This window comes from Camellia sinensis, chromosome 9, assembly GCF_055761805.1.
Source record: "Camellia sinensis isolate YWXY chromosome 9, ASM5576180v1, whole genome shotgun sequence".
NCBI lineage: Eukaryota > Viridiplantae > Streptophyta > Magnoliopsida > Ericales > Theaceae > Camellia > Camellia sinensis.
The window spans coordinates 194662409-194690387 of record NC_138969.1 but is presented as its reverse complement, the minus strand read 5'-3'; the positions used below and the strand labels follow the sequence as shown (position 1 = coordinate 194690387).

The 27979-nt window shown below is 39.1% G+C and overlaps 2 protein-coding genes across 17 annotated transcripts in view; one reads left to right on the top strand and one right to left on the bottom strand.

Moving 5' to 3' along the window:
- LOC114270342 (uncharacterized) overlaps positions 1 to 27979 on the top strand; it is a 77279-nt gene that overhangs the window by 12473 nt on the left and 36827 nt on the right. For all 16 annotated transcript variants that reach the window (XR_014340841.1, XR_014340840.1, XR_014340837.1 and 13 more), the window contains exons 4-5: positions 12197 to 12312; positions 12536 to 12611. Coding sequence is in view for 9 of the 16 variants with exons in the window: in XM_082888321.1 (XP_082744447.1) it covers positions 12197 to 12312; positions 12536 to 12611 (192 nt within the window). In the remaining 7 variants the exon portion in view is untranslated. The remainder of the gene's footprint in view (positions 1 to 12196; positions 12313 to 12535; positions 12612 to 27979) is intronic.
- On the bottom strand, positions 1021 to 4813 carry LOC145798932 (uncharacterized). Its single transcript, XM_082888320.1, has 4 exons — positions 2777 to 4813; positions 2569 to 2705; positions 2414 to 2489; positions 1021 to 2316 (listed from the first exon to the last, which is right to left on the bottom strand). The coding sequence occupies exons 1-4, from the start codon at positions 4548 to 4550 to the stop codon at positions 1106 to 1108; spliced, it is 3198 nt and encodes a 1065-aa protein (XP_082744446.1). The 5' UTR covers positions 4551 to 4813; the 3' UTR covers positions 1021 to 1105.

Here is a 27979-nt window from a genome sequence, read left to right as displayed (position 1 = left end):
TTGACTAATTGGTATTATTTCTTCCACTTCACATTCATATATTGCTGGAAATTTGTGTTAATGTATATAATAAGATAGTGGCATGTATATAATATGATAGTGGTGTTGGTGACAGATAGTGGCATGTATAGAATATGATAGTGGTGTTGGTGGCAGATAGTGGCATGTACATAATATGATAGTGGTAGATAGTGGTAATATATAATATGTAAGTGGCATATAATGGGTTATAATGATGTTTGTAATATCTCCTATATAAGGAGTGTCATTTGGTCTTGTAAGATAAGAAGTTTTGAATATAACAGAAATATATTCCTTCTTCCTCATAATATATTCCTTCTTCCTCATATTTTCGGAGTTCTTCTTCCTCATATTTTCTAAGTTGGTATCAGAGCAACAAAAAACACAGCAGCCCTAAAACCGTCACAGCCATGTCGGAAGTCACGTCCGAAACCACTTCAACGCCTGCCGCTGCCATTCCGGTGAAAACGTCCAACTCTCTGTCCAAATCACCACCATCCGCCTAAATGGTGATAATTTTCTCCGCTGGTCACAATCTGTCCGGATCAAGGTTCTGAAAAGCGGTTGCGGTCGCCGTAACGGTGGCGGTGACGCGGTTGCGGTTGCGGGGTGTAAAGGCCGCAGCGTAACGGTTGCGGTTACCGGAACTGTGAATTTTTTTATTTTTCGCACAATTTACAAAAAACTTACTGATACGCATATTTTTTTTTTAGAATCATATTTATTGGGTTTTAAAATAAATTTAGATAATTTTTTCATAATTTTTAAGTATGATCCAATATATTTCATATTTTTAAATCACTATAAAATAATTTTTTTTACATTTTATTTCAATAATTAATGACTTTATATGCCATAAATCCATGTTACACTTGTGGTAAAAATTTCTTTTATTGGACTTAGATGTATAAAATTATTTTTAATTATTATACTTGTGGAAGCATATGTGCATTTTAACTCAAATAGTTTTAAAAAAGTATACATTCTTAATGGAAGAACTTGAAAAAGTACATAACATCATAGCATAAATCACAAATAATAGAGAGTACATTTTACATAATGTTACTACTAAAATTACATAATGTCACCACCAAAATGAGTGACGTGGTGCATCTTGGGATTCAGATTGTTGAGCTTGATTGTTGCTGCTACTTTCACCCCACCAAAATGAGTGACGTGGTGCATCTTGGGAATCAGATTGTTGAGCTTGATTACTACTACCTTCACCCCATCCAGTAGGAAATATATAAGTAAATGTGCTCATCATGTCATCCCTTTCTGTTTCGTGCATTGGGAGAGAAAATGGATACCTTGGCTGAAAAGGATCAACATACTCTTGTTGGGCTTGTTGATAATTTGGCAAACCGTATCCTGGAGGACCACGTTGTTGAGGGGGCCAAGGATAATTTTGTTGAGGTGGGTAAGGATAGCTCTGGCTATCACTGCTATAGGATGGGTAAGGATGATATGGATAACTATGACTACTATCAGATGAATCAAGCTGTTGTTCTCTACTTCTTATTCTTCTTTCATCCCTACGTGTATCACTACCACGAAACCTCCTAGGTAGTTGGGGTAAAGGTGCAACAGGTTCTCCAATATCATAATGTTCCCCAACATCACATAATCCAAATCCTCCAATAAAATCTTCACTTCCTGCACCAAAACTAGTACCATCACCGCCATCACCACCATTGTCGCCGCCACCGCCACCACCGTCACCGTGAGAAGTGCCTTCACCATCACCATCATCACCTCCTCCATCAGATGGTGTTAAACCACCACTATTATCACTTTGAGTTGGAGTAGGAGTTGAACTTTGAGAAGTGCGTCGAGGTTGATATCTATGGCTGCCACCACCATCGTTTCCATCGCTGCCATCGCCGCCATCGCCATTGCTGTCGTTGCCACCACCACCATCATCATCTGAGACCAAATCTAGCCATTCAGAATTATCCACACCATCTAGCAAAGGATTTTCCCTTTCTTCTATCCATGGACTTATTGGATCATCTTCTTCAAATATATAATCCAAGTTAATAGGATTAAAACTCCTATCAATCTCCTCTTGGCTGCTTCTTTTAACATGTCTCAATTTTAATCTCATGTTGTAGGTGATGAAGACTAATCTTTGGATTTTCTTATATTTCAATCTATTTCTCGTCTTCGTATGGATGAGACTAAAAGTACTCCAATTACGTTCACAGTGAGATGATGTGGTGGTTTGACTTAATACTTTCACAGCTATTTTTTGAAGTTCAGGAGCACAACTGCCATGAATAATCCACCACTCAGCTGCACAAAATTACATTACATTAGACATAAGTCAAAATATGATAAAAAATTATTTAAGTATTTATATATTGTAAATTTGTAATTTTGAAAATAAAACCTGGATTTGATTGTTTCCATGCTCTTTGTGCTAAAGGAGTACCAAAAGTTTCCTGTTTATCTCGAAACAGCAACAACTACAATTTGGACAATCATTACAAGTAACATTTGCAAAAGTAGATTATTACTATTAAAATTTAAATAATTAGTACGTACTTGATTTGTTGCTTTCACTTGAGCATCCATATTAGGCTCCAGTCTGGTAATTACTTTTTTAAGCCCATCCATCACTTCTCTTATCATTTCATTGGATGACGTAACACCATATTGGAATTGAGGATTTAAAAAATATCCTTAAAAAATAAGAAGACAATTAATAATTGTAAATAAATATACATTTTATAATTGAAATCGTAACACTTACCAGCCGCATGCAAATCTTGATGCAATTGAAAAGACCATCGAGTATCAATAATTTTCCAATAGTCGGTGTAGTAGCGACAATCTCTTTGAATTGCCAACTTTGCTCTATCTATAGCTTCATATATGAAACCCATTGTTGGCTTCTCATCTCCATCAACCAACCTCAATACTCTGACTAGGGGCTCATGAACTTTACAAAGCTCTGTTGCTTTCTGCCAAAACTCCTTTCCCAAAATAATTTTTTTCACATTGTAAGGCTGCCCAGTCTTTGCCTTCCCCCATCTAGAATTCTTCCACTCATCACTATTAAACATAGCTCTCAATTGTTGTTTATATCTAACAATACTCTCAATGGCAATAAAATTTGTAGCAAATCGAGTGATGGCAGGTCGAATCAATTCTCTACCTCCAGTGAATTTTCTCATTAAATCCAACACCCATCCACTATTATAAATGAAATTGGTGATGGTTTTACCATCTTCAATCACCTTTGCTACACTTTTCTTATTGGCTATGTCTTTTAGCATGAGATCGATACAATGTGCTGAACAAGCTGTCCAATATAAATGTTTCCTTTTTCTCATTAACATTTTACCGGCAGCTTTCAGTGCAGGTTCATTATCAGTTACCACTTGAACAACGTATTGTTCTCCAATTTCATCAACAACTTTATCTAACAACCCAAAATAATATTCAGCAGTCCTACTAACAATATTAGAGGCATCAATTGATTTGTGAAATATAGTACCTCTATTGCAGTACACTAAGAAGTTGATGATGTGTTGCCGAGTTAGACTGCTCCAACCATCACACATGATGGATACACCTCTCTCTGCCCAAATTCCCTTGAATGATCCTATCCATTCTGTCATTTCATCATGCTCCATGCCCAAATATACTTCAGAAACTTCATAAGCACTAGGACCCTTTACTCCTGGCCCTACTTCAGCAGCAACATCAAGCATGGGTTGTGTATACTCTGAATCAACTGCATTGAATGGAATACGATTATAGAGTATAAACTTGGACACTGCCCGTCCCAATCTCTCTTTTAGCTTCTGTAAATTCATTGTGGAGATTTTTCGCTGTTTTGTACTCTTGCTTTTTTGGAGTTCTACATCCATTGCCCTCAACCTTGCTTCAGGAGCATTGGGCTTAATCCAATTACGTCCACTCCCACCAGTTTCACGCACAGATTGTGATCGACGAAAAACATTAGCAATACCTGACCCTTTTGGCATTCTTTGAGCACTACCCCCTGCACCAGAACTACCACCTGCATCGTATTGTGATCCATGACCTGCAACACCTCGTCTAAATTGTTGCCTTTCCTCCCATTGTTGTTGTGAACGAATACTTGCTTGTCTAGCCCTGGTCATCTCTGGATCAGAGTCAGAGTCATCATCTCGAAGATCTACAAAATCTCCCTCTTCATTTTCATCATAGAGATCATCTCCCCTAATATGTGCTTCCAATTCAGCTTTTCTCTTTTGTTTGTCTACTTTACTCATTTTCTTATTTTGTAAATGTTTCATCATTTCTTGCATCACGTCTCTACTAACATTGGGACAAGAACGCACTTGTCCTGTTTGATGTGCTAAATGTTGTTTGAAACGCGTAATCCCACCTTTAATGTGCTGTCCACAAAATTTGCAAATAATATGATGTCTAGTGCCTTCAACTTGAGTTCCAAATTTCCAACCAATATCATCACTTGGGGGTTCATCATTGGCACCCTTTTGTCGCGGCATTTTTGAATATGAATTCTGCATCATTAATACATTTTTTAAATTTATTTTTAAATGAAATGATTGTGAAAAAATATTTAAAATTAAATACTAAATAAAATAATTATAAAAAAATGTAACCACTATTTATACATTTGGATTTTATATGCCAATGTAATCATATAAAAATTTAAAAATAAATTATAAAAATATTTTTAAAAAAAGAAAATTTTGCCATAAAATTTGTTGTCACAACAAATTTTGTCATTAAAAAAAAAAATTTGTTATCACAACACATTACAATAAAAAAATAAAAAAATATTTATAATTAAATGTTAAATGAAATGATTATTAAAAAAAATTCAACCACTATTTATACATTTGGATTTTACATGATAATGTAATTAGGAATAAAGACGTTTTTCATGGCATTGATTGAGCTATTGTTTTTATTTTTATTTTTTTATTTTAGAGAAAGACATTTTTTTAAAAAAATAAATAAATTTGTGCTATCAAAATTGTTGTCACAACACATTACAATAACAATTTTTTTTTAAAAAATATTTCAAATTAAATACTGAATAAAACAGTTATAAAAAATACAACCACTATTTATACATTTCGATTTTACATGCCAATGTAATCATATAAAAATTAAAAAATGAATTATAAAGAATTTTTTTTGAGGTATTGATTTTTTTTTTAAAAAGACATTTTTTAAAAAATAAAATTATGCCTTTAACAGTGTTGTAATAACAAAATAAAAAATATTTATAATTAAATATTAAATGAAATGATTATAAAAAAAATTCAACTACTATTTATACATTTGGATTTTACATGCTAATGTAATTAGGAATAAAGACATTTTTCATGGCATTGATTGAGCTATTGTTTTTATTTTTATTTTTTTTTTATTTTAGAGAAAGACATTTTTTAAAAAAATAAATAAATTTGTGCTATCAAAATTGTTGTCACAACACATTACAATAACAAATTTTTTTTAAAATTTTTTTCAAATTAAATACTAAATAAAATAGTTATAAAAAATATAACCACTATTTATACATTTCAATTTTACATGCTAATATAATCATATAAAAATTAAAAAATAAAAAATAAATTACAAAGAATTTTTTTTGAGGTATTGATTTTTTTTTTCCTTTTGAAAAGATATTTTTAAAAAAATAGTGACTTCAATATTGTTGTCACAACACATCACAATAACAAAATAAAAATATTTATAATCAAATATTAAATGAAATGATTATAAAAAAAATTGCAACAACTATTTATACATTTGGAGTTTACATGCTAATGTAATCATATAAAAATTAAAAAATAAATTATAAAAAAAAAAATTCTTACATAGTTGTTTTTTGGGCTTCAATCACTTGAGTATTTGTTATCTTTTTGAATAACCTGCAAGAAAAAAAAATTCAATAAAAACTGACATATATAAAATGTATTAATTTAATTATAGGTGTTATGATTTTTAGATATTATAAAAAAAAATCAATCACTAATTATTATATATAAAATACTAAAAATAAATACATAGCTCTAGATATATATATATTTAAAAAAAATCAATCACTAATTATTATATAAAAATACTAAAAATAAATGCATAGCTTTAAATATATCACATAAATTTTGTAAGTTTTACAAAATTTAAAATCTGAAAATCATTGTAAAAATAAAATTAATAAAAAAAAAATTACTAGACACGGTTGTGTCTTTCCAGGAAGCTCCACACAAAAAAAAAAAAAAAAAAAAAACAAATGTTATATTATATTATATAATTTATATACCTTCCCTTCCCAAGGTATATCTTCCCCACGAAGCCACAAACAAAAATAATATATAATTTATATACCTTCCCTTCCCAAGGTATATCTTCCCCACGAAGCCACAAACAAAAATAATATAAAAAAACAAAACAAAGGCAGCACTTTCGGAGGAGGAGATGATTCGGTCCAGGAGCAAACACAAAAAAAAAAAAAAAAAAAAAGGAAGATCAGAGATGAATTCGGTACAGGAGCAAACAAAACAAAATAAAAAAAGAAGATCAGAGATGAACCTGTGGCAGCCGGAGAAGATCAGAGTTTTGTGTTGAAGATCAAAGGGGCAGCCGGAGAGTCACAAAACAGAGGCACGTTTATCTCCTCCCTCTTCTCTCTTCTCTCTCTCTATTTCTCACTCGTATCATCCGTATTTCAGATCTGAAAATTTGTGGATTGATACAGCTCACCTCGAAATGGTTCATGTGCTGTAAAGCAAAGAATTTGAACCCGTGATTGAGCCTCTGAATAATAAAGGTACCACATCTTTTGGTTTTTTGTTTTTTTCTTTTGTTTGAACCAACATATGCATCATCCGTATTTGTTTTGTTTTTTTTTTGAAAATAATCAGTGAAAAAAAGCCCTGTAACGGGTGTAACGGGCCGTTACGGCCGTTACGCCACCGTTACGACCGCTATGTCGGCCGTAACGGCCGATACACCTGTGAATTTCATTCACACCGCAAAATCGGGAGTAACGCGTGGTGCCTACCACCGAAACCGTTACGTAACGGCCGAAACCGTTACGTAACACCGCATTTTTAAACCTTGGTCCGGATGTATATCCGTGGGCAAGGAAAGATCCGTTACATCACTGGTGACAAGAAGGCTCCTGTTGTTAATGATCCGCTGTTCGATAGTTGGGATGCTGAAAACTCCATGGTTATGACATGGTTGGTCAATTCCATGGAGAAGGATATAAGCTCTAATTACATGTGCTATACTACTGCACAAGAGTTGTGGGATAATGTTAGTCAGATGTATTCTGACCTAGGAAATCAATCTCAAGTTTTCGAATTAACTTTGAAGTTGGGAGAGATTCGTCAAGGAGATGATTCCGTCACCAAATATTTCAATTCGTTGAAAAGGTTGTGGCAGGATCTTGACATCTTCAACACATACGAATGGAAATCGGTTGACGACTGCAACCACCACAAGAAAACTGTAGAAGACAGCCGTATTTACAAGTTTCTTGCCGGCCTCAACATTGAGTTCGATAAAGTGCGAGGAAGAATTATTGGCAGACCTCCTCTCCCATCCATTGGCGAAGTATTTGCTGAAGTCAGAAGGGAAGAGAGCCGAAGGAGCGTCATGCTTAAGAAAAAAGGTACTGGTGAATCAATTGAAATTTCTGCTTTAATTAGCGATGCTGCGGCCAACAAGGCTGCAAATTACCAGTGCAGGTTTGATGATAAGCCACGGGTCTGGTGTGATTTTTGCAACAAGCCTCGCCATACACGCGAAACGTGCTGGAAGATCCATGGCAAACCTGTCAACTGGAAAAGCAGCAAACAAGGAGAGAAGAATCGTGGCTTTCCTACCGCTAATGAAGCCGGTTCAGGTCCCTTCAACAAAGAGCAGATTGATCAACTCTTAAAGCTGATAAAATCCAACTCCTCATCCGGTACTCCTAGTGTTTTGTTGGCAAACAGGTAGAAATCCTAAAGCCTTCTCTTGCCTAAACTTCTCTCCGTGGATCATAGATTCCGGTGCCTCTGATCACATGACTAGTTTTTCCCATTTATTTAGTACCTATTTCCCTTGTTCTGGTCATGACAAAATCAGAATAGCCGATGGTAGTTTTTCACCTATTCAGATTAATTTTCTCAGTTAGTTTAGTAAATCCTTTTCCTGCAATAGGTGAAAAACTACCATCGGCTGTCTGTCAGTAAACTATCTAAGGATTCTAATTGTCGTGTTACATTTTTTGAATCCCATTGTGAATTTCAGGACCAGAATTCGGGGATGATGATTGGGCGTGCTAGGATGCTTGAAGGTCTTTGCTACTTTGATGAAGTACCTGTTAGTAATAAAAAAGTTCAGAGCTTTAATAGTACTAGTTCAATCTCTGTTCGAGAAAAAATAATGCTATGGCACTATAGGCTAGGACATCCTAGTTTTCTTTATCTGAAACATTTATTTCCAGAATTATTTAAAGGGATTGATTGTTCTTCTTTTCATTGTGAAAGTTGCATTTTTGCAAAATTTCATCGCTCTACTTATTTGCCAAAACCTTACCAGGCTTCCAAACCTTTTTATTTGATTCATAGTGATGTTTGGGCCCCTTCTAAAATCACTACTCTTTCTGGTAAAAGATGGTTTGTTACATTTATTGATGACCATACCCGCTTATGTTGGATTTATTTGATGAATAAAAAATCTGACGTGAAAAATTTATTCACAAATTTTTACAATATGATTGAAAACCAATTTCAAACCAAAATTGGTATTTTACATTCTGATAATGGAACAGAATATTTCAATGAGCAGTTGGGTGAGTTTTTGGAAAAAAATGGGATTTTTCATCAATCTACATGTCGGGATACCCCTCAACAAAATGGCATTGCAGAACGAAAAAATAAACATTTACTTGAAGTAGCACGTGCTATAATGTTTTACATGCATGTTCCTAAATATTTATGGGGTGAAGCAATTTTAACAGCCTCTTATTTGATAAACAGGATGCCTACAAAGGTGTTAACATACAAAACACCTTTTGATTGTCTCAAAATTTTTTTTCCTGACACGAGGTTGTTTTCTGATTTACCCGCCAAAGTTTTTGGATATACTGCCTATGTTCATGTTCCCAGTCAATTTCGTTCAAAACTTGACCCCCGTGCTATAAAATGTGTTTTTTGGGGTTATTCCTCAAACAAAAAGGGGTATAAGTGTTTCGATCCTCAAACCAAGAAATTTCATGTGAGTATGGATGTGTCATTTGTGGAAACAAAATTCTATTTCCCCAACACTTCTCTTCAGGGGGAGACAAGTGGAGTAGAAGACCATTTTTGGGATATTTCTATCCCGCTCCCCAATGTCATTTATCCTACACAAAAACCGCATCTGTCTGATAATGATCACTTAGGAGAACCAAGTTCTATGGTGCCTAGTCAAGAAGATTCTTGTTTAGGGGGAGAAGTACTACAAAATGATCTAAATTCTGAGCTTCAGGTTTATACTAGGAAGCGATTTCATTTGAGGAATAATGACCCGAATGTCCATCCTAATGACCCGAATGTCCACCCGAGTTCTGGCATCGAAATTTTAGGTAATCCTATTCCTTCTATTTCCGACCTTGATGTTCCTATAGCAATTAGGAAAGGTGTCCGAAATTGCATTAAACATCCTATTGCAAATTACCTCTCCTATCAAAGACTGTCTAAAACCATAGTGCTTTCACATCTAGGATTTCACACTTGTTTGTTCTAAGGAATATACAGGAAGCATTGGATGATCCGAATTAGAAATTAGCAGTCATGGAGGAGATGAATGCTTTAAGGAGAAGTGGTACTTGGGAGATAGTTGATCTACCCAAAGACAAGAAAACAGTTGGGTGTAAATGGGTGTTTACGATAAAATGTAACGCAGATGGAAGCGTTGAGAGATACAAGGCGAGACTGGTGGCTAAAGGCTTCACTCAAACTTATGGGATCGACTATCAGGAGACGTTTGCTCCTGTTGCTAAAATAAATTCCATCAGAGTACTGTTATCTCTTGCAGTAAATTCAGATTGGCCTCTACATCAACTTGACATTAAAAATGCATTTCTCAATGGTGATCTTGAAGAGGAGGTGTTCATGAGCCTATCGCCGGGATTTGAGCAGAGACTTGGAAGCGACTGAGTATGCAGATTGAACAAGTCATTATACGGACTCAAACAATCACCAAGAGCGTGGTTTGAACGCTTTGGGAAGGCAGTTATCAGTTGTGGCTTCTCGCAGAGTCAAGCAGATCACACAATATTTTATAAACATTCAAAAGACAGTAAAATTGCAATTTTGATTGTTTATGTTGATGACATCATTTTAACTGGTAATGATGAAGCAGAGTTAGCAGCCCTCAAAGAGAAACTCGCAAAAGAATTTTACATTAAGGATCTGGGAGCCCTCAAGTATTTCCTCGGAATAGAATTTGCAAGATCCAAGGAAGGTATATTCGTTAATCAGAGAAAATATGTTCTTGATCTCCTTGGAGAAACAGGTATGCTTGGTTGTAAGATGGTGGAGACTCCGATCGAGCCTAACTTGAAGTTACAAGCTGCTAAGGCTGAAGAAGTCAAAGAGAGGGAACGATATCAGCGACTTGTAGGGAAATTGATTTACTTGTCTCATACGCGGCCTGATATTGCCTTTGGAGTCAGCATGGTAAGTCAGTTCATGCACTCACCAGGGACAGAGCACTTTGAGGCCGTTTCTAAGATCTTAAGATATTTGAAAGGAACTCCAGGGAGAGACTTACTGTTCAAGAAACATGGACATCTTCAAGTTGAAGTATACACAGATGTAGACTGGGCAGGAAGTGTTACAGACAGGAGATCAACATCCGGATACGGCTCCTTTGTAGGTGGGAACCTAGTTACATGGCGGAGTAAAAAACAGAATGTGGTAGCCAGAAGTAGTGCAGAAGCAGAGTTCAGAGCTGTTGCCCATGGAATCTGTGAAGTAATGTGGATTAAAAGAATTCTTGAAGAATTAAAGCGTTCTCACCCGACACCTGTGAAGGTCTATTGTGACAACAAAGTAGCTATATCTATAGCTCATAATCCAGTTCTACATGATCGCATAAAACATATAGAAGTGGATAAACATTTCATCAAGGAGAAAATCAATGCTGGCATAATCTGTATGACCTACCTTCCAACAGGTGAACAATTAGCTGATGTGCTAACGAAGGGACTACACAAGAAGCAATTTGATAAGCTGACTAGCAAGCTGGCTATGGAAGATATCTTCAAACCAGCTTGAGGGGGAGTGCTGGAAATTTGTGTTAATGTATATAATAAGATAGTGGCATGTATATAATATGATAGTAGTGTTGGTGACAGATAGTGGCATGTATAGAATATGATAGTGGTGTTGGTGGCAGATAGTGGCATGTACATAATATGATAGTGGTAGATAGTGGTAATATATAATATGTAAGTGGCATATAATGGGTTATAATGATGTTTGTAATATCTCCTATATAAGGAGTGTCATTTGGTCTTGTAAGATAAGAAGTTTTGAATATAACAGAAATATATTCCTTCTTCCTCATAATATATTCCTTCTTCTTCATATTTTCGGAGTTCTTCTTCCTCATATTTTCTAAGTTATATGTTATTTGTAAAAACATCTCGTTTTGGCAAAATTTGAATGAAAAAATACCCTTGATGGAAGCAGGAGAAGTTCAGCTTTTTAGTTTGATTATTATTGCAATTAAATGGGGTATAGGACCGCTCTGCATGGAAATTGGAAAAATTGGAGGTTTGGTTAAATTTTACTATTACTGCAAAATAACTATTCAAAGCAATCAGAAAATTAATAAAACGGCGGTGCTACATGCACCAATTAGTATATTAACTAGTGTACCAACTAGTGTTATGACATTATTAGAGCCCCTATTTATTATACAAATTACAAATATTCAAAATTTTTAAAATTATGCCACATCATCTGTTATGTACACTAATTGGTGCATATAGTATTATTCTTAATAAAATTAACAAATAATCAATAAATTGGCTTTGAATATTTGTTTGACCAATAATCTAGCAGACGTAAGTTTTTCGTAAGTTAGTGTTAACTGTTCAGGGAAGTAAAGCCACTAGTTCAATTGATACTTTCTTTCATTTTCCTTGTAACTACAAAAGATTCGACGTTAAGGACTGCACTTTTAAGCGGCTTGAAGCTTTTTGGAGAAAAATATGATTTTGAATTGTTAGCGAAGCGTGATGAATGCGAGCGCCGTGTGAGGCTCTACAAAGAGGTACACTTTTTCCATTTTATTGAAGCATTTAAATAAGTTAAACAAATGATATATTAACGGATTGCCAGTTTTTTGGAGGATTCGTATTATTCAGTGGAAAGTAGTGTTCTTACTGATTTTTATATATATATATATTTTTTATTATTTTGTATCCATATTATTAGGCATGTTTGAATGATAAGTCTTCCTTATGAGGTATATTTTTCTTTTTTCTACCTGGCAGTGCAAGATTGATAGATTGAGCAATTGTGATTTTTATTTGAGACTGAGGTCTGAAGGCTGTCCTGACTTCAATAAGGGTGAGTAGTAGTTTCTATGTTGTGTTGGATCCTCAAATATGCTTGAACATATCATATTTGTTTTTTGGAATTAGTTTTTTCTTGTAAATATAAAGCAACACTTGGGGGAAATAAAATTTATTATTCTGGTTGATGTTACATTTTATTATTATATTTTTGATTTGCAACAAAAAGTGGATAATTTAAAAAAAGAAAAGGATTACTAGAGAGCCGAAGGATTTATCAAAAAAAAAAAAAAAAAAAAAAAATACTAGAGAGATGAAGGACAAGAAGTACTCCCAAAAGGAGAAGAAAAGTAAACAATGCCTGACATATCACCCACTGCTTTAAATCGAAGATGGTAAGTGTCACGGGGTCAATTTTCAGACTGAAATTTTTCCTGCGATGGCACCAAGTTTCAGCACGCTTAGTCAGCCAATCAATCCACACTCACACACACGAGATGAGGTTTCAGACAATATAGAATGCACAAACACGGCCACGTTTATGGGTAAACCCGACCTTTTTATTGCACAAACAATAATACAAAGGATACGACTTGACCATTTTCAAGTAACCATGGCATGCCCATAAATAGGCTACAATCAGTTAAATTTGAAATTCAAACACGCAACAAGATACAAGGGGAACCTGCCACATGGCATGGCAGTTGACACCCCTAACTGCCAAAGGGTTAGGACAGATCTGAAACAAAGTCTAGAGAATGAACTGCCACTACCTGCTCTTATTTTTTAGCCTTCCTTGTCCCTTGCCAACATGACATAGTCATGCAATTGCCAATAACTGCCGCTGTCAGGATTCTTTGGCCTTGCATAACTTCTCATCACCGCCCCAATAATCATGCTGCCTTGTCTATGCCTTAGACAAATTCGAATTGCACATGTGCTGGCCTTGGCTTTGCCCAAACAAAGCCATCTGATTGTGTCCAACCCCTAAGTGTGCTGCAGCCAACATTTAGGTCATATTAATGCCTTGCATGTGCCATGCTGCCCACACTTTGGCCAAGGGTTGAGTGCCACCGCCAAACGACACAAGTCTTTGCCAACCTTGTCGACATTTGTATGCTTCCCTCATGCCTTGGTCCAAACCTAACATAGGTGCAAGATGCCACCAAATGCCAGGCCACCAGCTCCCGAATATCAAGGTGTTAACAAACCACCCCCACCAGAAGAAGCCAACGTCCTCATTGGTAGGGTCTTCAAGTACTCAACTACTTGCTTCTCAGATTGCCACAGCGTGAAATCCTTCTCCCAACTTGCATTAAAATCTGGCAGACCTTTCCATTTCACCAAGTAATGGGTTCACCTGTTCTTTTTGCTCATGCCCTCCGTCTTGTGATCAAGAATCCTTTAACCCTCCTTGTCAAACTATTTTCGGACCACCGGTGGGGCTCTCTTTCCTTGTTTCCTCTTAGCATTCTCCATGTCTTCATGATAAGGCTTTAGGAAGCTCACATGAAATGTTGGGTGAATTTTCAGCTTATTAGGTAGTATAAGTCTATTAGCCACTGCACCAACCCTTTTCATCAATTCAAAAGGACCGTCATACTTAGGAATGAGACCACGATGAACAGTCTTGCTACTGATCTTCTTCCAAATTTGGGGAGTAAGATTCAGCAATACCTTATCTCCTACTTGAAACTTAAGTGGCCTTCTTCCCTTGTCAGCATATTTCTTCATGCGACGGAAGGCTTTAGACAAAATAACTTGTGCCTCTTCAAGCAACTCTTGCTCGGCACGTGCAAAACAATAAGTTGCGGGACAACGCCCCACTGTTTTCTATTTAGCCACCTCATGAGGAGTGAGGGGCTGATTTCTAATAGCCAACTCAAATGGACTAAGGCCGGTTGCAAAGGACTGGTGCATGTTGTGCCAAAATTGTGCACTATCAAGCAGGGCCATCCAATTTCTCTGACTTGCTGTGACATAGTGTCTCAAATATTCCTTAAGCAAAGCATTCATCATGCGTTTAGTTTGCCCATTCGTCTGCGGGTGGTTTGTTATGGAAAATTTCAATTCTGACCCCATCAACCCAAACAACACTATCCGAAACCGTCCGGTAAATCGAGTACCCCGATCACTCTCAATGTCCTCTGGTAGCGCATAGTGCTTTACCAGATGTTTGAAAAACAACTCTGCAGCCCTGTTAGCCTGACATGCATGTGGTGTAGTAATAAAGACAATATATTTTGAGAAACGATGAATAACAACAAATATAGAGCGCATAGCGTCCACCCTAGGCAATTTCGATATGAAATCCATGAAAACTGAAACCCATGGCCTCGTTGAGATAGGAAGAAGATGTAGCAAACCAGCTTCTTTCTTGCTCTCTGTTTTGTCTAGTTGGTAGATCAAGCATATCTGGACATACATCTCAATGTCATCCCCCATCTTCGGCCAATAGTACAAATGAGATAGAAGAGCCAATATCCGCTTCATCCCTAGGTGTCTAGCCCTTTGCAGATCATGTGTTTCTCAAAGTAACTCCTGTCTAAGTCCTCCATTGCTAGGGACAAATAACCTATCTCCTTTGGCATGGAGAAGGTTATCTTCCAATCAATATTTGCGGACAATCCCATCTTTCACTTGCTGTACCGCTTTCTTATAAGCGGCATCCCCAACAGCATTTTCTCGAACTCTGTCCAACAGATCTGACTCAACTGTAGTAAGGGCAACCATATATTCTTGAACTACTTTCCTACTTAAAGCATCCGCAACCTGGTTTTGCCGACCAGGCTTATGCTTCCCCTTGAAGTCATACTCCAAAAAATCTTGCTATTGAGCCTGTGTAGGTGACAACTTTTTCTGCCTCTTGAAAAAAGTATTCGCTACATTATCTGTTAGGACTTGGAATTAGGACTTGGAATTCTCTAGGTGAGAAGACAATGTACCATTGCCGTCATTTCTTTCTCATGGGCAAAATAATTTTTCTCCATAACATGCAACTTATGACTTTCGAAGGCAACTAGGTGCCCCTTCTACATCAAAACGCCGCCAATAGCTTTGTTTGATGCGTCAATATGCACTTCAAAAGGAAGTTCAAAATCTGGTAGCCGCAAAACCGGTTCAGTTGACACCGCAACCTTCAATTTGTTAAAGGCTTCTTGACACGTCTCGCTCCAGTTCCATTTCTGATCCTTCTTGAGAAAATCGGTGAGGGTGTCTTTTTGGAATACCCCTCAATGAACTTTCTGTAATAGTTGGCAAGACCCAAAAAGGAACGTAACTCAGGAACTTTGCTAGGTGCTGGCCAATCAACAATGGCTTGCACTTTCTTGGTGTCCATCTTCACATGGCCTTTGCAAATAATATGCCCCAAGAATTTGATCTCTCATTGGGCAAATTCACATTTCTCTTTCTTTACGTATAATTGGTTTTTCTTCAATCTAGAAAACACAATACGAAGGTTAGACAAGTGATCCTCCAAGGACTCACTGTAAGTTATAATATTATCAAGATAAACAACAAAATGATCAATATAATAAAAAATGACATCATTTATTAAGTCACAAAATGTAGCAGGTGCATTTGTGAGTCCGAAATGCATAACCAAAAATTCATATGACCCATATCTAGTAACACATCTGGTCTTGGACTCATCCCCTTAAGCCACTCTTACTTGCCAATACTCGGAGCGTAGATCCAATTTGGTAAAGTAAGTGGCTTTGCACAAACGGTCAAAGAGATCGGCCACCAAAGGAATTGGATATTTGTTCTTGATTGTCACTTTGTTTAAGACACGATAGTCTAAACAGATCGACATGGACCCGTTTTGCTTCTTTTGGATGAGCATAGGGGCACCGCAAGGGGCTTTGGATGGCTGAACCCGTCCAACATCCAGCAATTCCGTCAATTGCCTATGCAACTTTGCTAACTCCATTGGAGACATTCTGTAAGGTGCCTTTATTGAAGGTTTTGCACTAGGAGCCAACTTGATTTTGTGATTTGTGGCATGTTGAGGAGGTAGAGACTTAGGCAATTTCAGAGGCATCACATCTGCAAATTCCTTTAACATTACAACAACTTCATCAAGCACTTCCATCATCACATTAGGCTTGATTTCCACTAAGGCTGTAAAGTAAGTTCCAACGCCTTTCTTTAGGCCATTGCGCACTTGAATTGCTAATAGCATCTCTGTTTTCCTCATCATACCCTTGCCTTTGTCTGGCCTCCCCTGACCAAGAACAAAACAAGGCTTGTCTTCATCCAAGATAAGTAACCCACCAAGATAAGGCATCTATGCCACTTTGGTAGTTACAAATAAATCATTTCCAAGGGTGGCATCGAAATCATCCAACCGCACCACCATCAAGTTTAATTGTCCAACCTATTCCCCTACTTTGATCTGCACTTTGGAAGCCATTCCATGCATAGGTTGTGCAGTAGAGTTCACGGACTTGATCTGGCTTGGACTTTCGGAAACTTGTAAACTGAGGAATTGCACCATCTTTTCAGAGACGAAGTTCTGAGTGGCTCTTGTGTCTACCCTAGCCAGGACTTCCCCACTACTCTATGCCAGTACATCAGACCAATCAAAGGGGCTTTATCTGCATGAATTGCACTGAGTAAGTGTAAGGGATTTACACGAGTTGGGCCTTCAGAATCCATTTCCCCTTCGTAGTCCTCCGCCACCATAGCATTCAACTTCTCTCACTTAGGACAATCTTTTGCCCTATGGGGTCCATCACATATGAAACATCCTTTGTTCGACTTTCTGCCATCATTTTGTGAATGTAAAGAAAACTCTCCCTTTTGTTTGTACTTAGAATGGTCCTTCCCTTTCTACTTAGAATGGTCCTTCCCTTTCTTGAAACCAGACTTCTTTTCCCTATATTTCTTTTTCAATTTCTTCTACTTGTTGGTCTCCGGCATAGGATCCTTGCTCAATTTACAATCAAGCAACCCATCTGCAGCAGCCATTGCAGTGGCTAAATCCTTGATCCCCTGTCGACGTAATTCCAATTGCGCCCAACTTTGTAGGCTTGACATGAAGTTAAAGAGTTTGTCCCCCTCCGATATGTTCTTGATGTCAAGCATCAACGAACTGAACTTCTTTACATAATCCTGCACAAAACTAGTGTGTTTCAGTCACTTTTAACGCATCTCTTACAACCCAAGATGAGTTGCAAGGAAGGATTGTTCTTTTAATTCTTTCTTCAATAGCTCCTACGTCTCGATCACAGGATGGGCTTCTTTCTCCATCCTTGTTCGTCACCAAAGCTTTGCATCCCCAGAGAGATACATGCTTGTGATCGTGACTTTCTCCGCATCAAGAACATGAGTAGCCTTGAAATACTGCTCCATATCCCATAAGAAATTCTCAAGCTCCTTGGCATTGTGAGCACTGTAAATGTCCTAGGGTCAGGAACTTTTACTTTCAAAGGGGCTTTGCCATGAATAGAATGCCCACACACTGCCTTCTTCAAGATAGACAATTCGTCTTCCATGTTCTGTATCTTGGCATTGAATGCATTCGTCATGGCGATCATGTCTTCCTTGACCCCTTTAAATTGATTTGCTGTCTCTGTCTGAAGGGCAATGAACCGATCAAACACAACATCCAACTGATTTACTAGAGAGCGACTTTCCTCAGTGGGCGCCCCCACCAAACTCTCCAACTGAGCAACTCAATCTTGAAGAGCATCCATTTTTGAGCAAGCCGTGCTCTGATACCAATTGTCACGGGTTAATTTTCCGAGTCAAATTTTTCTTGCGATGGCAGTAAGTTTCAGCACACTTAGTCAGCCAATCAATCCAACACACGCGCACACACACACACAATATGAGGTTTTAGACAAGTAATATAGAATGCACAAACATAGCCATGTTTACGGGCAAACCCAACTTTTTTATTGCACCAACAATAATATGAAGGATAGCCAATGACACTCTATTACTTGACCATTTTCAAGTAACCATGGCATGCCCATAAATAGGCTACTATCAGTTAAATTCGAAATTCAAATAGGCAACAAGGTATAAGGGGAACATGCCACATGGCATGGCAGTTGACACCCTGAACTGCCAAAGGGTTAGGACAGATTTGAAACAAGGCCTACAAAATTAACTACCACTAATTGCTACTAACTTTCAGTCTTCCTTGTCCCTTTCCAGCGTGCCATAGACATGCAATTGCCAATAACTACCGATATTAGAATTCTTTGGCCTTGCATAACTGCTAATAACCGCCCCAATAATCATGCTACCTTGTCTTCGAATTGCACATGTGCTGGCCTTGGTCCAGCCCTATGAAGCATGGGCACGCCTCTTAAGGCTCCGTATCAAAGCTCGACGCGTGTCGGACATCGACATGCGTCTGACACGCAGTAGACACGTGTCCGACACGCCGTCTGACGTGGCCTCTTTTTTTTATTTTTTATTTTTCATCTCAGACACGTCTAGACACTTCATTGACACGTTTGAGATATGCCTGAAGCTTTTCCCCGAGAAAGGAGAGAGAGGCGAAAGAGTAGTCCCTGAATCAAAGCTCCATAGCCTCGGTTCGGAGAACTGCTTGAGACGAGATCCATCTGTGACATTGGGATGATAGAAAGACGAAAACAAAGCTTCTACTACGATGAAAGCAGGAACATCTTGTTGCAACATAGAGAAGAGAGAGAGAGAGAGAGAGAGAGTGGATCTGGACTCTTTTCTTTTATTCCTACGTAACCAATGTTTATTTACTCCAAGAAAAGGGTTAATGCTACCAGTCAAAATGTCATCTACCAACCAATCTTGTCACTTACCAGTCAAATGGTCAAAAAAAGTAAGCATCCACCAACCAATTAAATGGTCAAAATAACTATTTCAAAATACGTATATTTATATTTTTTTTATGTTGACAATTGTGTGCCATGCCATGTGAGTAAAATTGATTTTATATTAAATTTTTAGTTAATGTTAAATTATATTGTTGTTTCATAATTTTTAAAAAAATATTTATATATATGAGGTATATTATATAAATATATGCATCCTTAGCGTATCGTGTCCCTCATTTTTTGAAAATTAACGTGTTGGCGCGTCCGCGTCGGTGTGTCCGTGTCCGTGTCCGTGTCTGTGTCTGTGTCTGTGCTACATAGGTCCAGCCCAAACTAAGCCATCTGATTGTATCCAAGCCCCAAGTGTACTGCGGTCAACATTCAGGTCATATTAATGCTTTGCATGTGTCATGCTGCCCACACTTTGGCTAAGGGTTGAGTGCCATTGCCAATCGACACATGTTTTTGCCAACCTCGTCAACATTGGGATGCCTCCCTCATGCTTTGGTCTAACCCTAACATAGGTGCAAGGTGCCACCAAATGCCAGGCCGCTAGCTCCCCGAATGTCAACGTGCTAACAGTAAGAGACTAAATCGAGGCCCAAAAAGACGATGGACTTCCATAAGACGTTAATATCCTTTGTCTTGTCCTAATAAATTCTAGCATTTCACTCCACCCAAATAACCCAAAACATTGCTCAAATGAAGCAGTCCCACAACACTTGTTACCTTTTTTTTACAGCCAAAACCTTGAAAATCAATCAAAAGCTAATGGGAGCAACTTTCACAAGGCTTTCTTAAATTGAAGTATTTATTGCTTGATGCTCTTGTTTTGGCCTTTTATTTTGAAAGCTTTAGGTTAACAAGGTTTAATCTTTTTGTGACTAGGCAACATTCCCTTTTGATACCTTCCATTACAAATTATCTCACTCATAAGAAAAGCTAATTATCCAATGCTTCAATACATCGTTCCAGTAAATAAAAGTTATATTTTATAATGATAGAAACCTGGAGAAAAACAATTGTGACAATTAGATAATATAAAATGATGGTCCTAATCATCTAAAGTAACAATTGTGCCTAGGTTATGTGGTTTCATTTGGAAACCCGCTTGCCATGGCTATTAGAATCCTAACAAAATCTTACGATACATTTGGGCCAAATTGGTCTTGTGAAAAATCCCATGTAAGTAGGACCTTTCCATCCTAATAGTTGAATTTTATAGGATAGTGGAATCTCAATCTAGATCCGATCGTACCTGATCCAATTTGGAAGCATTGTTTTGTATTGGTTGGGCTATTTTATGGTAAATTTTATGTTTGTTGCCTAAATACCAATTTTTTGTGGTCCAAATCAATAAAATAAGTCATATCAAATTACATATGCTAAGGAAAACAAACTAGGAAAATAGAAATTCAAATATTAAAGTAATTTAGGAAAACTAGCTAGTTGAAAAATAAAATCTCTATTTTGCTCTCTTTCTATAGTTGCATGGTAGATTATTCAGGAGACCTTACCAAGTGGCTTACTCTGTTTCGCTCTCTTTCTATAATTTCACAAAGTGGCTTACTGTTAGCACCTTCTACTTGAAGGCTGCATGGTTGGCATTGGCGGCACCTTGCACCAATGTTCAACCAAGACCACGGCATGATGGTGGCATGCCAAAACAGCAAGGTGAAACATTGACAAAGTGCTGAGGCAGCAGCACAGGACCCTTGGCCAAAGTATGGGCAGCAGTGGCACAAATGCAAGGCATTAACATGACCTGAATGTGGGCTGCAACATACTTGGGGGTTCAAAGCATTCAGTAGGCAAAACTTGGTCAGGGGGCCAAGACAACCAAATTCGTGGCTGACTGAGAAGGCAAACAACATGGGCAGTTCAAAGCAGTTATGCTTGTCTGGCAGCAGTTACCCATGTTGAGCAAAAGACAAGGCAAGTTTGGACATCTGGAATCAAGGCAGGGAGTTAGCAGCAGTTACTAGCAGTTATGTCTCAGAAATGATCCTAAGTCCTAGGCAGTTGGGGGTGTCAACTGCCATGCCACTTGGCATGCTTTCCTTGTAATGCTGGTTGTAAAGTTTGTAACTGATTGTAAGCCTATTTAGGCATAGCCATGGAACTCGAAAATTAACTAAGTGTTGGTAAGAGTTTTCATAAGCATCCTTTGTATTGTTGGTGCAATTAATAAAGGCTAGGGTTTTCCTGTAATCTCTTGTTGCCTATTCTCTTACTTGTTATAGCACTTTGTGTGTGTGTGTATTCATACTTGGCTGAGACTAAGTGTCCAACTTAGTGCCATTGCAGGCTGGAATTTTGAAACAAAAATTGACCTTGTAACAATTGGTATCAGAGCACGGTTATGCTCTAATGGTTTCTGGCATGGATGCCTTAAAAGAACGAGTAACGCGGTTGGAAAATCTTGTTGGTGACCCTGCTGATGAGAACCGCTCGCTGACAGATCGATTGGATGCTATGGCCTCAGGGTTTCTTGCCCTTGAGACCTCGACAGCAGATCGGTTCAAAGACATGTTGACGGATGTGCTAGCCATTTCGGAGTCCTGGAAAGACAAGTTTCAAGAAGTTGTGGATGAATTGTCCTTTCTGAAGAAGGCTGTCTGTGGGCATACGAATTCGGAAAAGACTCCTTCGAAAATTAAAGTTCCAGACCCTAAAGCTTTTGGTGGGAATCGGAGTGCGAAGGAACTTGAGAATTTTCTGTGGGACATGGAGCAGTACTTCAAGGCTGCTCATGTGCCAGAAGGGGAGAAGGTTACAATCACAAGCATGTACCTTACTGGTGATGCTAAACTTTGGTGGCGTACACGTGTCGGGGACGATGCTTGGCCAGAGATCTCAACTTGGGATACTCTTAAGAAGGAAATGAAGGAACAATTCCTTCCTTGCAACACATCTTGGGTTGCAAGAGACGTCTTGAAACGGTTGAAGCATGCTGGATCGGTGAGGGACTATGTAAAAGAATTTAGTTCTTTGATGCTGGACATCAAGAACATGTCGGAGGAAGATAAGCTCTTCAATTTTATGTCTGGGTTGCAGAATTGGGCTCAGTTAGAACTTCGAAGACTCGGTGTCAAAGATTTGCCCTCTGCCATGGCTGCGGCAGACGGGTTGTGACTACAAGTTAAGAAACGAACCTACGGCTGAAACCAGCAAATCCAAGAAGAAAGGAAAGGAGAAAACGGGAGAGAAGAAGTCTGGTAGAGGGTTCCAAGTACAAACAGAAGGGGGATTCTTCTCAGACCAACAGTGGGAAATCTAACAAAGGGTGTTTCATCTGTGATGGACCCCATAGAGCAAAAGACTGTCCCAAGCGTGAGAAACTTAATGCTATGGTCGCGGAAGATGGCAAAGGGGAGTCGGATTCTGAGGGGCCGACTAGGGTAAAACCCTTACAATTGCTCAATGCAATTCATGCGGACAGAGCCCCTACTACTGGTCTAATGTACATCAAGGTAGCATTGGCGGGTACCGACATTTCGGGATGGTAGACACTGGTGCCACGCATAACTTTCTGTCAGAAAAAGTTGTGCAGACCCTCGGATTGCAAGTTACCCAAAGCACCAGTCGAATCAAGGCAGTAAACTCGGCTGCTCAATCGGTACAAGGAATGGCTTTCAAAGTATCGATCACAGTTGGAGAATGGACTGGACGAGTTAACTTGATGGTGGTTCCTTTGGATGATTTCGATGTCATCTTAGGAAATGATTTCTTCGTGACTGCAAAAGTGGCTTTGATGCCATATTTGGGTGGGATATTTATTTCGGATGAAGACAAGCCTTGCTTTGTCGCTGGTTGCAGTAAATCAGACAAAGGCAAGGGCACAAAGAGGAAGACAGAGACCCTCTCAGCCAATCAAGTGCACAACGGTTTGAAAAAGGGCGCAGAGACTTATCTTGCTGCCTTGGTGGAAATCTAACCTGATCTATTTGTAGAAGTGCCGGATGAAGTGGTAGAAGTGTTGAGGGAATTTGAGGATGTGATGCCTTCGGAGTTGCCAAAGTCCCTTCCTCCTCGCCGTGCCACTGATCATAAAATAGAGTTGATTTCGGGTGCTAAGCCTCCAGCGAAGGCACCCTACAGAATGTCCCCAATGAAACTTATGGAGTTGTGAAGGCAATTGACGGACTTATTGGATGCTGGACTGGTTCAGCCATCCAAAGCCCCTTTCGATGCCCCAGTGCTTTTTCAAAAGAAGCAAGATGGAAGTTTGCGCATGTGTGTGGATTACCGGGCTCTCAACAAAGTGACGATAAAGAACAAGTATCCAGTCCCTTTGGTGGCAGACCTTATTGATCGATTGTGCAAAGCCACTTACTTCACAAAATTGTTTTTTACGTGCTGGCTATTGGCAAGTCCAAGTGGCTGAAGGAGATGAGTCAAAGACCACATGTGTTACGAGGTATGGGTCTTTTGAGTTCCTTGTAATGCCGTTTGGGTTAACTAATGCCCCGGTTACATTCTGTAATCTTATGAATGATGTGTTCAATGACTATGTCGATCAGTTTGTTGTTTATTTGGATGATATTGTAATATATAGTGAGTCCCTAGAGGATCACTTCTCCCACCTTCGGATGGTGTTCACTCGGTTACAAGAACACTAGTTGTATGTCAAGAAGGAAAATGTGAGTTTGCCCAGCGGGAAATTAAGTTTCTTGGGCATATCATTTGCCAAGGCCATGTCAAAATGGATGGAAGGAAGGTGCAGGCTATCATGGAATGGTCTTCACCCAACAATGTTGCGGAGTTGCGATCCTTCTTAGGCTTGGCAAACTACTATCGGAAATTCATTGAGGGATATTCAAAGAAGGCTGCTCCCCTCACTGATTTGTTGAAGAAAGACCACAAATGACATTGGTCCATTAATTGTCAAGAGGCCTTTGACAAACTGAAAAGTGTAGTGGCAAGTGAACCGGTCTTGCGACTGCCTAGTTTCGAGTTGCCTTTCGAAGTACACACGGATGCCTCAGACAAAGCACTTGGAGGAGTACTGGTGCAGGAAGGACACCTGGTGGCCTTTGAAAGCAGGTGTAAGAAATAATGTATAGAGAAAGAGAGAGAATAAATTGTATGTATTATTATTGATTGATATATTAATGTCTATTACAATGATTCATGATTCCTATATATAGAAGATGGTGAGTGTGTAGTAGGTAAGGAGTAGGTGAAGTGGAGGTGGTAGTGGTGTAGTGGGTTAGGTTTAGTGGAGTAGGTGAGGTGGTAGTGGTGTAGTGGGTTAGGTTTAGTGGAGTAGGTTTAAGTGGGTGAAGTAGGTGGAGAGTAGGTGGATTTTAACAGCCCCCCGCAAACTCAAGGGGGATAGGAACTAACCAACTTGAGTTTGGAGAGAGTAACAAAACAAGAAAATACATAAAAATAAAAGAAGATAAGAGACACGGTATGGTGGTGTCATAACGGTGTAGAGGACACTGTATGGGGGTGTCATAACCATGTAGAGGACACTGTATGGTGGTGTCATAACGGTGTAGAGGACACTGGATGGCGGTGTCAGACCGATGTAGAAGACAGTTTATGGGGTCATGTCGGACCGTTGTAGTAGACAGTTTACGGGGTTATGTCGGACCGTTGTAGCAGACACTGTGTGGTCGTGTCAGACCGTTGTAGAAGACAGTGTATGGGGTCATGTCGGACCGTTGTAGCAGGACAGTTTACGGGGTCTTGCTGGACCCTTGTAGAAACTAACCGAAATCAATGTCGGGACAGTTTACAGAGTCTTGTCGGACCCATGAAGGAGCTAACCGGAATCAATGTCGGGACAGTTTACAGAGTCTTGTCGGACCCTTGAAGGAGCTAACCGGAATCAATGTCGGGACAGTTTACAGAGTCTTGTCGGACCCATGAAGGAGCTAACCGGAATCAATGTCGGGACAGTTTACAGAGTCTTGTCGGACCCATAAAGGAGCTAACCGGAATCAATGTCGGGACAGTTGACAGAGTCTTGTCGGACCCTTGGAAAAGCTAACCGGAATCAAATGTCGGGACAGTTTACAGAGTCTTGTCGGACCCCTAAAAAGTCGCACCCTCAAAAGGTGTGCCCAATCTTTCAAAAGGCGTGCCCAATCCATAAAAAGGCGTGCCATCAAAAGGCGAGCCCAAGTCATAAAAAGATGTGCCGGACATGATGGCGAGGCACGTGAGTGCCTTGACTGGCGCGCCCGTTTGTCGTCTGGCGTCAAGTGGCGCGCGATACGCGTGGCTGCCTCGCTATTTAACCAAGGTTGATGCTGATGCTGAGGCTGAGGCAGACAAAAAAACTTCTGAAAATCCTCTGAAAACAACTCTTCCTTTGCTGAGAAAGAAACTCTGTAATACTCTGTAACCAACCCGTCTCTGAACCACTCAGCAACATGGCCTCTTCTTCCCGTCCAGCTACCCAGAACATGGCCTCCTCTTCCCGTGGTCTGCTCACGCTCTTTCCAGAACTGAACGAGTCCACAAGAGAAATAACTTGTGCGGTGGCCAGTGAACCTCAACCAAACACCTCTGGTTTTGCTCCGTTGAACTTTCCGATGCGGTCGGTGGAGCAAAAAATGGCGGTGCAGTCGGATGTGGAGGCCAATCAGTATACCTTGAAGTCATGTGTGGAAACCATGACTGCGGTTACAAATTTGTCGAACCGGCTGCAGAGTAGGACAAATGAGGTGCAGCAGTTAAACGCCCAACTGGCTCTGCTCCAACGCATGTATAAGGATGCGCGAGCAGAGATAAGTGTGCTAAAGGCGGAAAACAAGGAGCTGAAACGGAAGGCCAGTTTTATGTTCCGATTTGGAGGGCCGCCATATGCTGCAGTGGAGGAGCAGGGAGTAGTGATCATGCCCAGTGGAGTGGGAAACACGGAGGCAACACCGGCAAGGGCCGCCCAAGACGGTGGCAAGAAGAAAAGACCGGCGGAATAGGCGAGAAGAAAAATCCCACTGTTCCGATTTGTGTTGGTTGTGTTTTGTTTTGTTTTGTGTTTTTTTATTTTTATTTTTATTTTTATTTTTTTTTTATGGTGTAAAATGCTGATCGGGGTTGATCCCTGGCATGAAGAAATGACAAGTTTGTAAAATGTTGTTGTTTTTTTTTTTTGTTTTTGTTTTGGGAGTGTTTTGTTGAAAAAATAAAAATAAAATGAAAGAAAACAAGGGAGAAAGAAAATAGATAAAAAATATTTATAGATGGATTATATGAAAAACATCAGTGCGATTGTTTCAAAATAAAGTGGGGTATTTAAAAAAGAGGAAAAGTGACTTGGAAAAAATAAATAAAAATAAGTGATTTTTGAAATCAAATGGAGGAGAGAGAGGGACAAACCCATGTGATAAAGTGGAGAGAGAGTCGGTGAGTGGGGTGCAAAAGGTGAAGGAGAAATGATGGATTGAAAATGGTTTGGGTCAAAAGTGGACACTGTTAGTGGGGAACATGAGTGCATTGATTATTTGATATAATAATAATAATAATAAAAATAAAAAGTTAGAACAGTTGGAGAGAATGAGTGGAGTATGGTAAGGGTTTCATCCAAAGCCAAAATTCCTGCAGCGAATCACTTCGCAAATCCTAGCATGAGCTTTTTCTCTTTCCAGGCTTATTCATGAATTTCCTGGTGATTTCAAGAGCCTCTGGTGGCATTGTGGCAGAGAACACCCCAACCTGGATTGTGGGTGGCAGCAACTGAGAACACCCCAACCTGGATTTTGGGTGACAGCATTTCATCAGCTTCATCCAAGACAAACATTTTGATGTAAACAGGGCGAAGTGATTGTCTCCGCAACATGTCAAACACACGACCAGGAGTACCAACAACAACATGAACCCCACTGGAGAGAATGCGCTGATCTTCGCGCACACTAGTCCCTCCAACACAAGCATGAACCTTCACACTTTGCTGGGCAAGTTCAAGAGTGGGTGGAAGAACCAAAGCTTGGCACTCAACCAAGCTATAATCTAGCTGCTGCAGAATTCCAGAGCAGAATGTTGCAGTGTTTCCAGTTCCAGACTGTCTCGTCATATGAGGTGAAGAATTCTTCTCCATCAGCCTCACACATGACTACAGTTGCACAAATCTTTGTTGATTTTATCAGCGGAATAGGTTGAGGTCCGGCGGGCGGCTAAGGTGAGGTTGCCGCCCGCCGGGGAAGCGAAAATACTAGGTTTTAAACCAGCTCTGATACCATGTAAGAAATAATGTATAGAGAAAGAGAGAGAATAAATTGTATGTATTATTATTGATTGATATATTAATGTCTATTACAATGATTCATGATTCCTATATATAGAAGATGGTGAGTGTGTAGTAGGTAAGGAGTAGGTGAAGTGGAGGTGGTAGTGGTGTAGTGGGTTAGGTTTAGTGGAGTAGGTGAGGTGGTAGTGGTGTAGTGGGTTAGGTTTAGTGGAGTAGGTTTAAGTGGGTGAAGTAGGTGGAGAGTAGGTGGATTTTAACAGCAGGAAACTAAACGCTGCTGAGAAGAATTATTTAGCCTATGAGAAGGAAATGACGCCAGTTGTGCATTGCCTACTCACCTGGAAGGTCTATCTGTTGGGATCAAAGTTTTTGGTTCTTACTAATAATGTGGCTAATACATTCTTC